The 12,781-nt window shown below is 44.2% G+C and overlaps 1 protein-coding gene across 1 annotated transcript; it reads right to left on the bottom strand.

Annotated features, from left to right (window-relative positions):
* Window positions 1–1,239: 1,239 nt before the first annotated feature.
* On the bottom strand, window positions 1,240–2,428 carry LOC117282186. The gene is made up of 2 exons (XM_033750793.1): window positions 1,816–2,428; window positions 1,240–1,663 (listed from the first exon to the last, which is right to left on the bottom strand). The coding sequence occupies exons 1-2, from the start codon at window positions 2,383–2,385 to the stop codon at window positions 1,592–1,594; spliced, it is 642 nt and encodes a 213-aa protein (XP_033606684.1). The 5' UTR covers window positions 2,386–2,428; the 3' UTR covers window positions 1,240–1,591.
* Window positions 2,429–12,781: the final 10,353 nt, after the last annotated feature.

The following is a 12,781-nucleotide window of genomic DNA, read 5'->3' as shown; positions in this document are numbered from 1 at the left end:
GTTCTGGTTCCAGTTGGCCGTTGGAAAAATAAAATGTTTTCTGCTAATCTCTATGTGTCCGTAATATATAAAGAAATACTTATTTTACTTATTTTTATTAATAGTAGTAGACGAAATTAGCCAAGTTTTTCTTATATTTCAGCGCAATATTACAATAGGATATAGCGTTTTGTATTTAGTTTGAAGATTAGGGCCGAAAAGGGGGATGCTGTTAGGGCTCTGTTGGCAGTAAATGTGACTGCATAAATACATATAGTACAATTGGTTTAGTAATCACATTTATTGATATTTTACAGACCCTTGGATACAAGTTTCACTAATTGACACACTTTACAATTCTCTAGAGCACACACTTGAATCTTCTCGGTCTGCTGCTGTGTCTTTACCAGTCGCTGCTGGTAACAGCTACCACAGGCGTGCACTCCTCCTACTCCGGTTTCCCTAAGAATCCGTGTGCGTCAGCCACGAGCTTCTAGCAGCAACAGCTCACAAGGACTGAACCACAGCAGGCCTTTAAGTGACTCACGAACCCAAACGAAGTCGATCTTTGGAGTGATGAAGCCTCGGAGCGGGCCATGTACAATACAACGCTTTGAAGAATACTTCCATTTTGGCCCGTGAGTCTCTGCCTAGCGACGGTTCAAGTACTATTGCGTATTTACGAAACCGTTGCCTAGGAAATGACCGTTGTCTCTTTGTTTGTTCTGGGATCGTTGCCTAGCAATATGTTAAGTCCTTTCTTATAATGAGCGCATGGGTTTCTTACTTTTCTTAGTGAAGGTGGATTCTAATATTAATATGATAATAGGAACGCAGAAACCTATAGTTGTGGCGCATGCAGTGGTGTAGAGTCGGATCCATCATATCGCCCCAGTCTGGCGAATGTGCGTCTTGAGTACTGAGTCTCTTCCAAGTGGGTTAACACAGCAAGATGTTAGCAAAGCGAGTTGCGCCGGGATAACACGGTGTATGCTGGCGTCCTCTCCGACATGCGAGACTGGACGTACAGCGCTTGCACGGTTCTTTGCAAGTCCCACTGTGGTCCATCTCCGAAGGCTGGACCGTACAAGATTCACGATGCTTTGCACCTGGAGTCTCATCGTAGAATAAATGAACATGGAAGAGTTTGTGGCATTTCGTGTGTAAGATTTGAGGTTTTCGCCGCGGTGACTATGAAGACAGCCATCTTCTAGGATGTGGCTCGATGTATATATTGTGTTAACCGACGCTTCGGAGGAACGTATCGCCTTCATCTTCACGGTAGAAGAAAAAATAATATCCTCGGGTGAGGAACCAGCGTGGGTAGGTGCTGACAGGCTAATGTCAAGTCGAGTAAACCCAGCTGTATAAGAGCAGGAAGAGAAGTGAGTGGGGCTACACGGGAATTCAGAAGAGAGGGGGGAGGGGGACCAACAGGTGGCAGGCCAGAGCAGGCATAGAGTACTGAGTCGGGGGGGGGGCAAGGCTAATTCGAGGACATAAACCCTGAACCTTCGGGGCTGCATTGGAGTACCAGCCAAGGGATCTATCTTCTATTGTATTCCAATGTGCAGTTATTTCCTTACTCTGCCTGTGTTGTTATGAGCAACATTCACAAGAGGTCTGTCGAGTTCCTTCTTACTCCCCTACGTACACAAGTTCTCCAGGAGGCATGTAGCTCAGCCTGTAAATGGAATTGGCATCTAATTTCGTTGTCGGTCTTTGATAATTTTCGTTCTTATACCCTCGAACTTTTTCGATTTTAGGCGGTGTCATATAGCTGAGTGTGTGCACCGTGTCCTTAGCAAATGGCATTGAAGGTGCATTGCAACATACCTGAGGCTTACAACTTTCGGTAGGTATATACTTCTCTATTGGCTGGTAGGATAATCTGGCGATTGTTGTCTTCTCCATAGGCCTGTCTGACAACCTTATGTTATTGTAAGGACCGAAGTTAACGATCCCGGTCACAGGCTTTGGTGTGTAGTCATGTTTCTGTGTAGAGAGTGACTCCATTGGACCACCGCCAAATAAAGGAAGCGAATGTGGACGGGCAGACTCGGCCGGGACAGCTTCAGGCCACCATCCGTAGTCGTGTCGATATGTAGTTTCACTGCTCATATGTCCTGCAGGAAAAAGATTCTGTCGCCGTTGCAAGGCCCTGCCGCGACACTGTGCAGCAGTGTCTGCGTCATTTCCAATGTAAGACAGATTGTAAACAGTGCCGTCTTCGAAAGACACTGTTGGCTTCTTATATATATTCAAAGGCTTGCATGACTTTGCAGGCTGAGGCTGTATGTACACATACCCCTTCCTTCCGAATATATCACTTTTACATTCTCCTGCCTCCCCGTTGCGTCTGTGAAAGCTAGCGCAGCATGTACTCGTAAAAGCACTTGAATCCATGTTGTTCCAGTAGTATATTTGATAATCACTGCTCTTATTTGCAGATAAGTCTGCTTGCGAACTCTCTGTCCTCGTCTGGTCTGGCCTCTTTTCATAGCTTCATGAGAACGGAATAGAGATCACCGTCTCCAAGGGTTCCACTACCGCTCTGCATGAATGCGTTGTCTCGGAGACGTGCTCTGAGCAAACCGTTGTCTAGCAATGGATGTCTCTGTATTAGTTCAATGGCTAGGAAATTCAGGCTTTTAGGCGTCATTGCATATTGTTCTTTCCTAAATGATGCTAGTTCTAAGTAGCCGAAGATTGTATAAAAATCGAGTATGTAGTATTGTTCTTAAAATCATTAATAAGACATGCCAAAGCGTTTTAGCCCAATTTGCTTTTATTCAGGAAGTAAAATAGCTAAAAGGTCACCGTGCTGCCTCTGTGCCTATGAGCCTGTATAAATGTCCCTTCTAACAACGTTTGAATGTGTATACCAATCCTTAAGAATCTCGGAATGTATATCACACCATTTTGAGCCCAGCGAAATGGCACAATCCCTACGTCCTTCCCTTTAGTAACACAAAGATTACGGCCTCTCAGATTGCTCAGTAGCCTTAAACTTTGGTAAACACGTTTCCCAGACAACGAATGCACTTTGAACAATAGTGGAGCTGTTGGACGTAGTGTTTTCTATGTGGGTTGTGCTAGGTCGATGTGCGAGTGCGATAACATTTCTGTTGACTCATAATGTTGAGGCTCCCAGAGACGGCAGAGAATAAATTGCTGTTCTGGTTCCAGTTGGCCGTTGGAAAAATAAAATGTTTTCTGCTAATCTCTATGTGTCCGTAATATATAAAGAAATACTTATTTTACTTATTTTTATTAATAGTAGTAGACGAAATAAACCAAGTTTTTCTTATATTTCAGCGCAATATTACAATAGGATATAGTGTTGTGTATTTAGTTTGAAGATTAGGGCCGAAAAGGGGGATGCTGTTAGGGCTCTGTTGGCAGTAAATGTGACTGCATAAATACATATAGTACAATTGGTTTAGTAATCACATTTATTGATATTTTACAGACCCTTGGATACAAGTTTCACTAATTGACACACTTTACAATTCTCTAGAGCACACACTTGAATTTTCTCGGTCTGCTGCTGTGTCTTTACCAGTCGCTGCTGGCAACAGCTGCCACAGGCGTGCACTCCTCCTACTCCGGTTTCCTTAAGAATCTGAATCACAGCAGTCCTCTGATTCACGAACCCAAATGAAGTCAGTCTTTATTCGGAGGGGACCAGATAGGACATAACACTTCGAAGAAAGCTTCCATTTTTGCCCGCGGGTCTCGGCCTAGCAACGGTTCAAGTACTATTGCGTATTTACGAAACCGTTGCCTAGGAAATGACCGTTGTCTCTTTGTTTCGAGATCGTTGCCTAGGAAATGACCCCAATCGGGCGAGGTGCGTCTCGAATATTGAATCCCTTCCAGACGAAAAAAAAAAAAGGCTCTGAACAGAATGGTATCAAGCATTACCAGAGTTCAGTCTCCTCTTAATTTCCTCCTGAATCAGGTGCTGATTTGTTATAATCGTTACCAAATATCTGAACTGCGCCACAGTTTCATAACATCTGTTTCCTATGTTTATGTCCTGATATTGCCCTGCATTTTGATGGCGAAACAGCGACATATACTTAGTTTTCTCTGTGTTTACTTTCTGACCGACCTCCTTACTTGCGTCAATGAAATGTTGCATGTTTTTCCTTATGGTATTTATGTTATCTTCCAGCATATTCACAGGGATGGTATGGATTGGATAGATCTGGCTCAGGATAGGGACTAGTGGAGGGCATTTGTGAACACGGTAATGAACCTTCGGGTTCCATAAAATGCTGGGAAATTCTTGAGTACCTGCAGAATTGGCGGCTCCTCCAGAAGGGCTCAGCTCCATGAGTCAGTCAGTCCAGTAGATTCAGATCATTGTAAGAGACCAACAGGTGATGTGTCCTATTTAATTTTAATCCTCCCCGGTTTCCTTGGACCTTCCTAATGGCATATTCTAAAGAAAAATTGAATAGCAGTGGCGATAAAACATCTACTTGTTTTAGACCATTCTGGATAGGAAATTTATCAGACAAATGTTTACCTACACAGACTTTACTATACGTTTCGTTTAAACACATTTTATCAACCTAACTAGTTTCATGGTTATCCCAAACTCTACCAGAATATTGTACAGAAAATGACGACCGGCCGTCCCGGCAAGCAGTCAGCAGAAAGGGCAAGAAAAAACAGGCCCCAGAACCACAAAAATGCCAACAATGGAGAAGAGTAAGCCGCCCACCTCAGATAACTATCATTACTAGATTTGAAGCTGTGTGATACACAGAAACAGAGGGCAATGCTAAACACCAACACTGATATTTCTGCCAGAAACCGGAAACAGCTACAATTGAACAGGAAGTTAACACGTTAAAAACAACAAACCACTATAAAATAAAGATAATAAGACACAAAATGGAATACAGGAAAAAAATAATAGATCTAAGAAAGAGAGGAAGTTTAATTCCAAACATACCAACCCTGGCAACAGCGTCCCTACAGAATGGAAATCAGAAATCTACACCACTCTCTTCACCAGGAATTGCTACGAATGGGGCACAAAGTTAGAAACCTATGGAACATCAGACACAGGGCCACTGGCAGAGCGGAAGTCTATTGCTACCCAGTGGCCAGCCAAGCACACGTTCCTGATGCAACGAATAAACACGGAATAACCCAGTGTTGGGGAACGGTTCGGTAAGCAACGAAGATTCAACAAAGGTTCCCACAGATACGACAAGCAATAAACAATTTCCATTGGTATGGGCTAGAGGCGGGCTCGAATACTACCACCGTAACCCGGCGAGTCGCAGGAGGCGGCGCGAAGGGAAGCGAAGTCTCGAGTCGGGAACAGAAACATACGGACTTGAGTCCCGCTGGACTCTGACCCGAGAATGACTGCGCTGGCGATGGCCAGCAACAATTGTAAACGACAGACCCGCCCTTTCATAAGAGAGAGCGCCCGACATCAACAAACACGCAAATGTCTGGCGGTAATAAAACTCTGGTCGTAAGCCCCAGATGGGTGCTTCATTCCAAGACAGTCTCTTATTAGCATATTTACTGTCCCAGCTGTTTGGCTTCCAAACAAGTTCACGCCATATGCATTATTTAGTGGACAGCGTGACACTGGGCAAGTTTTCTCAATGCACTTCAGTTTACCCTACCATTTCTCATTCCATCGACTACGCCATACTCATCTAATATCTGTGGATGGTAGGAATGTAGCAACTGAAATGAAGCTCACCACAGCCCACGCGATAAAAAATGTCAGTCTGGTAATTTTCTTGAAATTTAACTTTTTGTTTAAATGACATTTGTTCTAGGTTTGCGATTTTTGAAGACTTCGAAGAGAAAATGGTTGAGGAAATCAGAGTTTATTTCCTAGGCAACGACCAGCGTTTCCGTAGCAATGCCTTGGAATCAGACGCCAGCAGTTCCTAACAGTGGAGATACCACCGATACACACGAATTGCTGAAGCAGCGTTTCCGTTGCAACGCCTTGGAATCAGACGCTAGCAGTTCCTAACTGTAGGGTTTCCACCGTTACACACGAATTGCTGAAGCAGCGTTTCGATAGTAGCGGGCAGTAATAGCCTTTGACATGGTATTCCCTATTCGGTACGACTGCAAGTTTAAAGACTCCGGCTTCAGCAAGATACAGTTCACTTTGTATTTGACCTTAGAAGAGCAGTCACATTACCTACGCAACACACGACATTATATTCAGGCCGTTTGCTGACAAAGGAATTATATTTGACATTACAGGTGTGTATTTTCGCCATATTTTTTCTTGTAAATTGGAACAATATTAGTTTTCATTTAATTGTGATGAAAATGTCTTCTGTTACAAAACGTTTCTTATCGCCATAGAAGGTTCACAAACAAGAAATGAGTTTAATTTTTGCATTTAATTCTGATAAACGTACCTGCTGCTAGGAAAGACTCTAACTGCAGTAGTAGGATCACAAAACAGAATTGAGAGTGCATAACTTATTGCAGTAGGAAATATAGTAAAATTATGTCACAGTGCACTCCTTTATCTCAAACAAAGTATTTAGGCGAGTTCATTTAAATGTTGCTCGATATATCAGTTACTGCAGTGTCCTAGTGCTCATTTCAAGTCACTGATATTCGTGTTTAGTGTGGACGTTGACGTAGTGATGTCCAACATTTAACGCATTGTTTCAACCTCCCTACTTGGCATTCCCTCGTCGGTCAGACCAGAGGTACTGTGTAGTTATCCCTTATTAACGGATATGTTATTGGCTCTTCTTTCAGCTACTGAAAAGTGAAAGACAGCCAACAGTAGAAGATTAGAAGGCCAGTAATAAGAAAAAGCTCTAAAAACAGGTTGAGATGACACTCCAAGGCGAAAGGCCCTGCGTAACGATTAGTCCCTCCAGTGAAGTGATATGTCCCTGCGTCAGTGGACAGCCCACGACGGTGAATTTTAACATCAACCTAGTGCAATGTACATGTATGGAAGGTACGCCTACATCAAATGGAAGAAGTTCCTCGAAGAGGGAAGGGCCCACTTTGAACAGCGGAAGTTCCTCCGAAGAAGAAGGGTCCAACACAACAAATGACACTTTCTCCGAGGAGGGAAGTCCCAGTAGGATGAACAGGAGTGCCTCTGAGGACGAAAGGCGCAACGAGATTGAAATTCCTTCCAAGGGGGTGAATGGTCCCTCCAAGGGGGAAGGGCCCAACAAAATTGGTGGAAGTTCCTCCAGAGTGGGAAGGCCCACCAAGAGGAAGAGAAGTTCTTCTGAAGACGAAAGGCCTACTAAGCTTAGAAGAGTTTCTTCGAGAACTGTGAATGGTCCCTCCAAGGGGGAAGGGCCCAACACAATTGGTGGAAGTTCCTCCAAAGTGGGAAGGCCCACCAAGAGGAAGGGACGTGCCTCTGAAGATGAAAGGCCTACTAAGAGTAGAAGAGTTTCTTCCAGAACTGTGAATGGTCCCTCCAAGGGGGAAGGGTCCAACACAAGAAATGACACTTTCTCCGAGAAGGGAAGTCCCAGTAGGATGAACAGGAGTGCCTCTGAGGACGAAAGGCGCAACGAGATTGAAATTCCTTCCAAGGGGGTGAATGATCCCTCCAAGGGGGAAGGGCCCAACACAATTGGTGGAAGTTCCTCCAAAGTGGGAAGGCCCACCAAGAGGAAGGGACGTGCCTCTGAAGATGAAAGGCCTACTAAGAGTAGAAGAGTTTCTTCCAGAACTGTGAATGGTCCCTCCAAGGGGGAAGGGTCCAACACAAGAAATGACACTTTCTCCGAGAAGGGAAGTCCCAGTAGGATGAACAGGAGTGCCTCTGAGGACGAAAGGCGCACCGAGATTGTAATTCCTTCCAAGGGGGTGAATGGTCCCTCCAAGGGAAAAGGGCCCAACAAAATTGGTGGAAGTTCCTCCAAAGTGGGAAGGCCCACCAAGAGGAAGGGACGTGCCTCTGAAGACGAAAGGCCTACTAAGACTAGAAGAGTTTCTTCCAGAACTGTGAATGGTACCTCCAAGGGAGAAGGGTCCACCACAAGAAATGACACTTCCTCCGAGGAGGGAAGTCCCAGTAGGATGAACAGGGATGCCTCTGAGAACGACAGGCACACTGAACCTAGGAGAATTCCTTCTATGGATGAGTCCTGCGGTTCCTCTTGGTGGTCCGATTTCTTCGGATGGAATGCTTTCTGCCCATATCCGAAAGACGTCTGTCCCTTTTCGACGCTTTTCTACCCTTCATCGAGGTTGTTTAATTTCTCTTGGCTGGGGTGCCCCTGCTGCAGGACCTCGAATGAAGAGACGACGAATCATCCCATGGATGAAGGGACATGAAGAGCAGCGGGGGCGGCAACATTGACGAAATGGTCGCCCGGTCTACAGTACCTGTAATTGTGCCGACGAAGTGTGGCAACAATTAAGCCGATCGCCCAGCAGCAGCAGGGCAGAGCTTGAGTGACCGGCAGCAGTCAGAAACATCCTCTCGTCGAAGATGAGGTCCCATTTTAGAAGATGCAAAAGTCTTGGAAATATCAGAATTATGATCATGGTTCTCGAAGGGCCCGAACGCAGGATTGGCTGTGCTGGCGAGGACCAGTAGCAAACTGAAGGTCTCACGACCATGCCAGAATCCTGAAGCTGAGCTGCGATCCGATCTACGCACAATATAACACAAATAAGTAGATATTTGTGTAACACAACAATATATCCATGACGTGTATGTATTGACCGTCTTCTAGTGCACACAATCTCACATGTCACTTCACTACATGTTTCGGCATCACTGTGCCATCCTCAGGTGTGTTATTTACGTTAAACTATTGCACTACTCGCCATCATGTGTCGTTTATAAAATGATTTAAAGTGTATATTCGTTATGTACTATAATAAAATTTATATATTAAAATTTATCATCTTATACATCGTATTTCAAACTCACGTATTATATCATTCTTCCGCTATGGAAGTTGTTCTTCCTATATTTTGTGTATACCTGCAACGTGAAAATGGTACTTATTAATATTACGTTTTGACTTTATCTGTTATGCGTTATTTTATAATGTTTAGTACTCACTGTGTCTTGTGATGTGTCCTTTTGTGGCTGCCTGCGTCGTAATGCTGGATGTGTGCGTGTCTTCGTACTGATTGGGTACTGATGTCGGAGTGTGCCGTGTGATAAACTCGGCTTGCACTTTCGAAGGCTTTGTGGAGTTGCGGTGTCCAGGTGATGAGGTGGGAGCAACATCGAGAAACGGTGCCTGGGTGGCCGCCGCGTAGGACAGAAATCGTCTGTAGAAATTCCGCATGCCCAGTAAACGGAGGACCTGAGTGGCGGCCTTGGGAGGGTGGCAGTCTTACGGGTGCCTTACTCGCTCTTCTGGAGGCCAGGAACCCTCGACAGACACCTTATAACCGAGGAAGGTGACTCGGGTGCTTGGAAGACGCACTTCGCAGTGTTGATGAGGATCCCATACCCGTGAAGTCGGTCGAAGAGAGCACGTAGATGTTGCTCATGCTCCTCGAGAGACCGGAAGGAAACGAGGATGTCGTCCACGAAGTGTTAGCGTCTGGGAGGCGTTGCGCAGGCCGAAGGACATGAAGGAGAACTCGAATATGCCGAATGGAGTGGCAATGGCGGTTTTCTGTATATCGTCGGGATAGATGGGATTTTATTGATTGTATGCTCTCATCAGGTCGATTTGTGCCGTTCAGCAAACATGGCGTCGAACTCTGCTTTGGCGATAGCGAGTTGGTCCTGTGCCAGTCGCCGTGATCGGCAGGTGACCGGTGGGCCTGGTATAGTCCGGATGTGATGTAAGCTAAGAGGCACATTCTTGCAAGTTTTCATTGCGAACGCTCCAAAAATGAACTGTTCTTCCATGGACAGTCATGACACCATTCCTAATTATTGTACATTTAGATCTAAATCTTGCACACCTCTGCTCTTTGAAGTCAGCACCGATGTAACACACGCTGCGGTGTGCAAAATTCGGCTCCCTTCAAGCATTTCGTTTATAGCGTAGAAATTTCTTTCTTGATCATTTTAAAGCAACACCTTCCTTCGGTCCACTAAGAATCCAACAATCGCTTCACTTTATGAACACTGTGGAGAGAGAATCCTGCCAGAATTCCGAAATTCTGGAAATAATTTCAAAACGAACACGAAGTTCTGGAAAGAATAATCGCCTACTTTCCACGATGCGACACGCACCGCATAGAGAAAGACTCATCCAACAATTCTTAGGTTGTTGCGTGTGTATTCGTTGCCGCGATAAAGCACTTACATAGCCGTTACCTAGCAATCACAGGAGGATACTTAAGAACCCGTTGTCTAGCAACACTTCGTAAACTCTGCGATGCATTTTTCCGTGTACTATTGTAGAGTTATATCCCCTTCTATAAGTCACATATGGTGCGGTTTTTTCATTGTGGAAGAATAATTCTTGCAAATTATTGTGTAGCCCTTATTCCTCCTGCAAATAATTTCACAACGTACCTCAGAGACTCGAATCACCTCATGTTTAGTTGCTGTAAATTAACCCACAAAATATGAAACAAGGCTGTCAGGTGGTCACGTTACTTAACAATTTAATTTCTCAGTTTTCACAATCAAGACATTGTGGCAAAATTTATTTATTAAACTTTTAATACTGGCAGAACTGACAGTGTTCGTAACGCTGGTTCATAATATTGGAAGCATGAAAATTTAGAATGTATAAAATGTGTGTAAATAATATGTCAGACAGAAACACATACACACAGACAGACAGACAGACAGATGACCGTGTTGATGATAGAAGACAACAAAATGTTCTATGAAGAACCAATCGGTTTTGAGTAAATTGCTATTGGAATTTGCCAGCACAGTTGCTCTTGGTTGGGTTGCGCGGGACCCATGACCACATTTTACTGTCTCGCCAATCTGGGTAGAAGAACTAATGACCAACTTTCCTTTCACTGCATATATTGAATATTTCATATAACATGGAAAGCATAAAAAATGCGGTGTTCAACAGTTCAACAGTACTGAGCCGTTGCCTAGCAACGTAGAGGGGGAAACATAGAAAGCAAGTTGATCTCATAAGCCTCCTTTTCAGCCTACTTTCCTTTTTTCAGAACTAGAAGACTCAAAAGATCACCTTTCATTTTTTCAATCTAAGGAACATAGGCTAAAAACGAAAATCAGATAGACACATAGCACACTATGTAGCCAACGACTGAAACTGTACAGGGATACATTTTAAATTTTCTTTAGTGAAAACTAACAAATAAACGACGATTCGAAAGAATTTTGAAGTAAGCAGTTGTGGCCTGATCAATGTATTATTCCAGATTTTTCCTGAGGAAAACCACGGAAACCCTCTCAAGATAGCCCATGTGCTGACGTAGATTCAAACCGGGCGTCTTTCGACTATGAGAAAGTTACCGTTGCGTAAACATATTCTGTAAAAGGTAAAGTCATTTCTGAGCTTAACTAAGCACTACGCCATGAAGGCGTATGGGGGAGTGGGCGTATACACACTCGTTTTCTTGACCTCGGCAGTAGTTGGGAGATGAGCGGTCAGCTTCACGTCCCGGCCGCTTTACCCCCCGGGGAAAGAGGCCCCGGGAACCATTGAATAGGAGGTTGAGTGGACCCCAGAGCCGGTCTGGACAAGATTGTGAAGTGAAAATTCTTGACCGCACCGGACTCGAAATCTGACCCCTCAGTCGCCCAGCCTGTAGCCATTTTCTATACCGACTGCGCTATCCCGGCTCTAAACCTACTCTGTAAATTGTTGAAAAGAATCCCTGAGACAGCTCAGTCGGTACAGTGACGGGCTGGAGAACCGGGGTTCAATTCCTGGTAGGGGCAAAACTCTCCCCTGCAATGCCTTTGTTCCGAGCGGTACCGTTATTTTCGCTAGTTGCGAACTTAGGAATGTTAAACGTTGCCAAATTTCGGAATAATTTCTACTCCTGAAATAATATCCCAAGAAAATTATTTTTTCTATAATTTCTGTCTGAAAATTGTGCTGTGGCTTATACATGCACGCGGCCTATACATGCATAAATACGGTATTTCTCAGCATAATCTCCCTATACATTGAGGCACTTGTCCCATCGTTTCACAAGCTCCTGAAAACCAGCAGCTTAAAATTCTTTGGGCTGCTGTTGGAACCAGGCGGTGACTTCCCTTTACAGGGAACATTTACATCATGAGGATGTTACAGTATGAATTGGCACTTAAGTAATTGACAACTCCTACTGTAACATCCTCAGGAAACTTCATAAGGTAATTCAACGGAAGTGACCAGGACTCCTTACCAAAGGCATGTTGCTCTTGCATGACAATGCACGTCCCCATACAGCCAACAAGACAAATGAGACGCTGCAAAATGTCAAGTGGGAAGTCCTGATGCATCCTCTGTATAGCCCCAACCTTGCTCCAAATGACATCCATTTGTTCGGCCCTCTTAAACATCATCTTTCTTCTGAACATTTTCCCAACAATGAAGCTGTAGAAAGGGAAGTCACCGCCTGGCTCTGACAGCAGCCCAAAGAACTTTATGCTGCTGGTTTTCAAGGGCTTGTGAAACGATTATGTTGAGAAATAAAAGCATTTTTCAAATCAGTACTCTTATTTGTTTAAGTTCGATATCCATTTGTAACTTACTTATTGACTTACCCTCATACATAGGTTATGGTATTTTGACATACAACATTTACCCACATAGTTGTGTAATCATAAGACAGTGTTACAATTCTGATAAATGATATAACAAAGAGATTCAAAACACAGTACGTATTACACTAAACATGAGATCAT

This window comes from Cryptotermes secundus, unplaced genomic scaffold, assembly GCF_002891405.2.
Source record: "Cryptotermes secundus unplaced genomic scaffold, Csec_1.0 scaffold5, whole genome shotgun sequence".
NCBI lineage: Eukaryota > Metazoa > Arthropoda > Insecta > Blattodea > Kalotermitidae > Cryptotermes > Cryptotermes secundus.
This window is presented reverse-complemented; position numbering and strand designations above follow the sequence as displayed.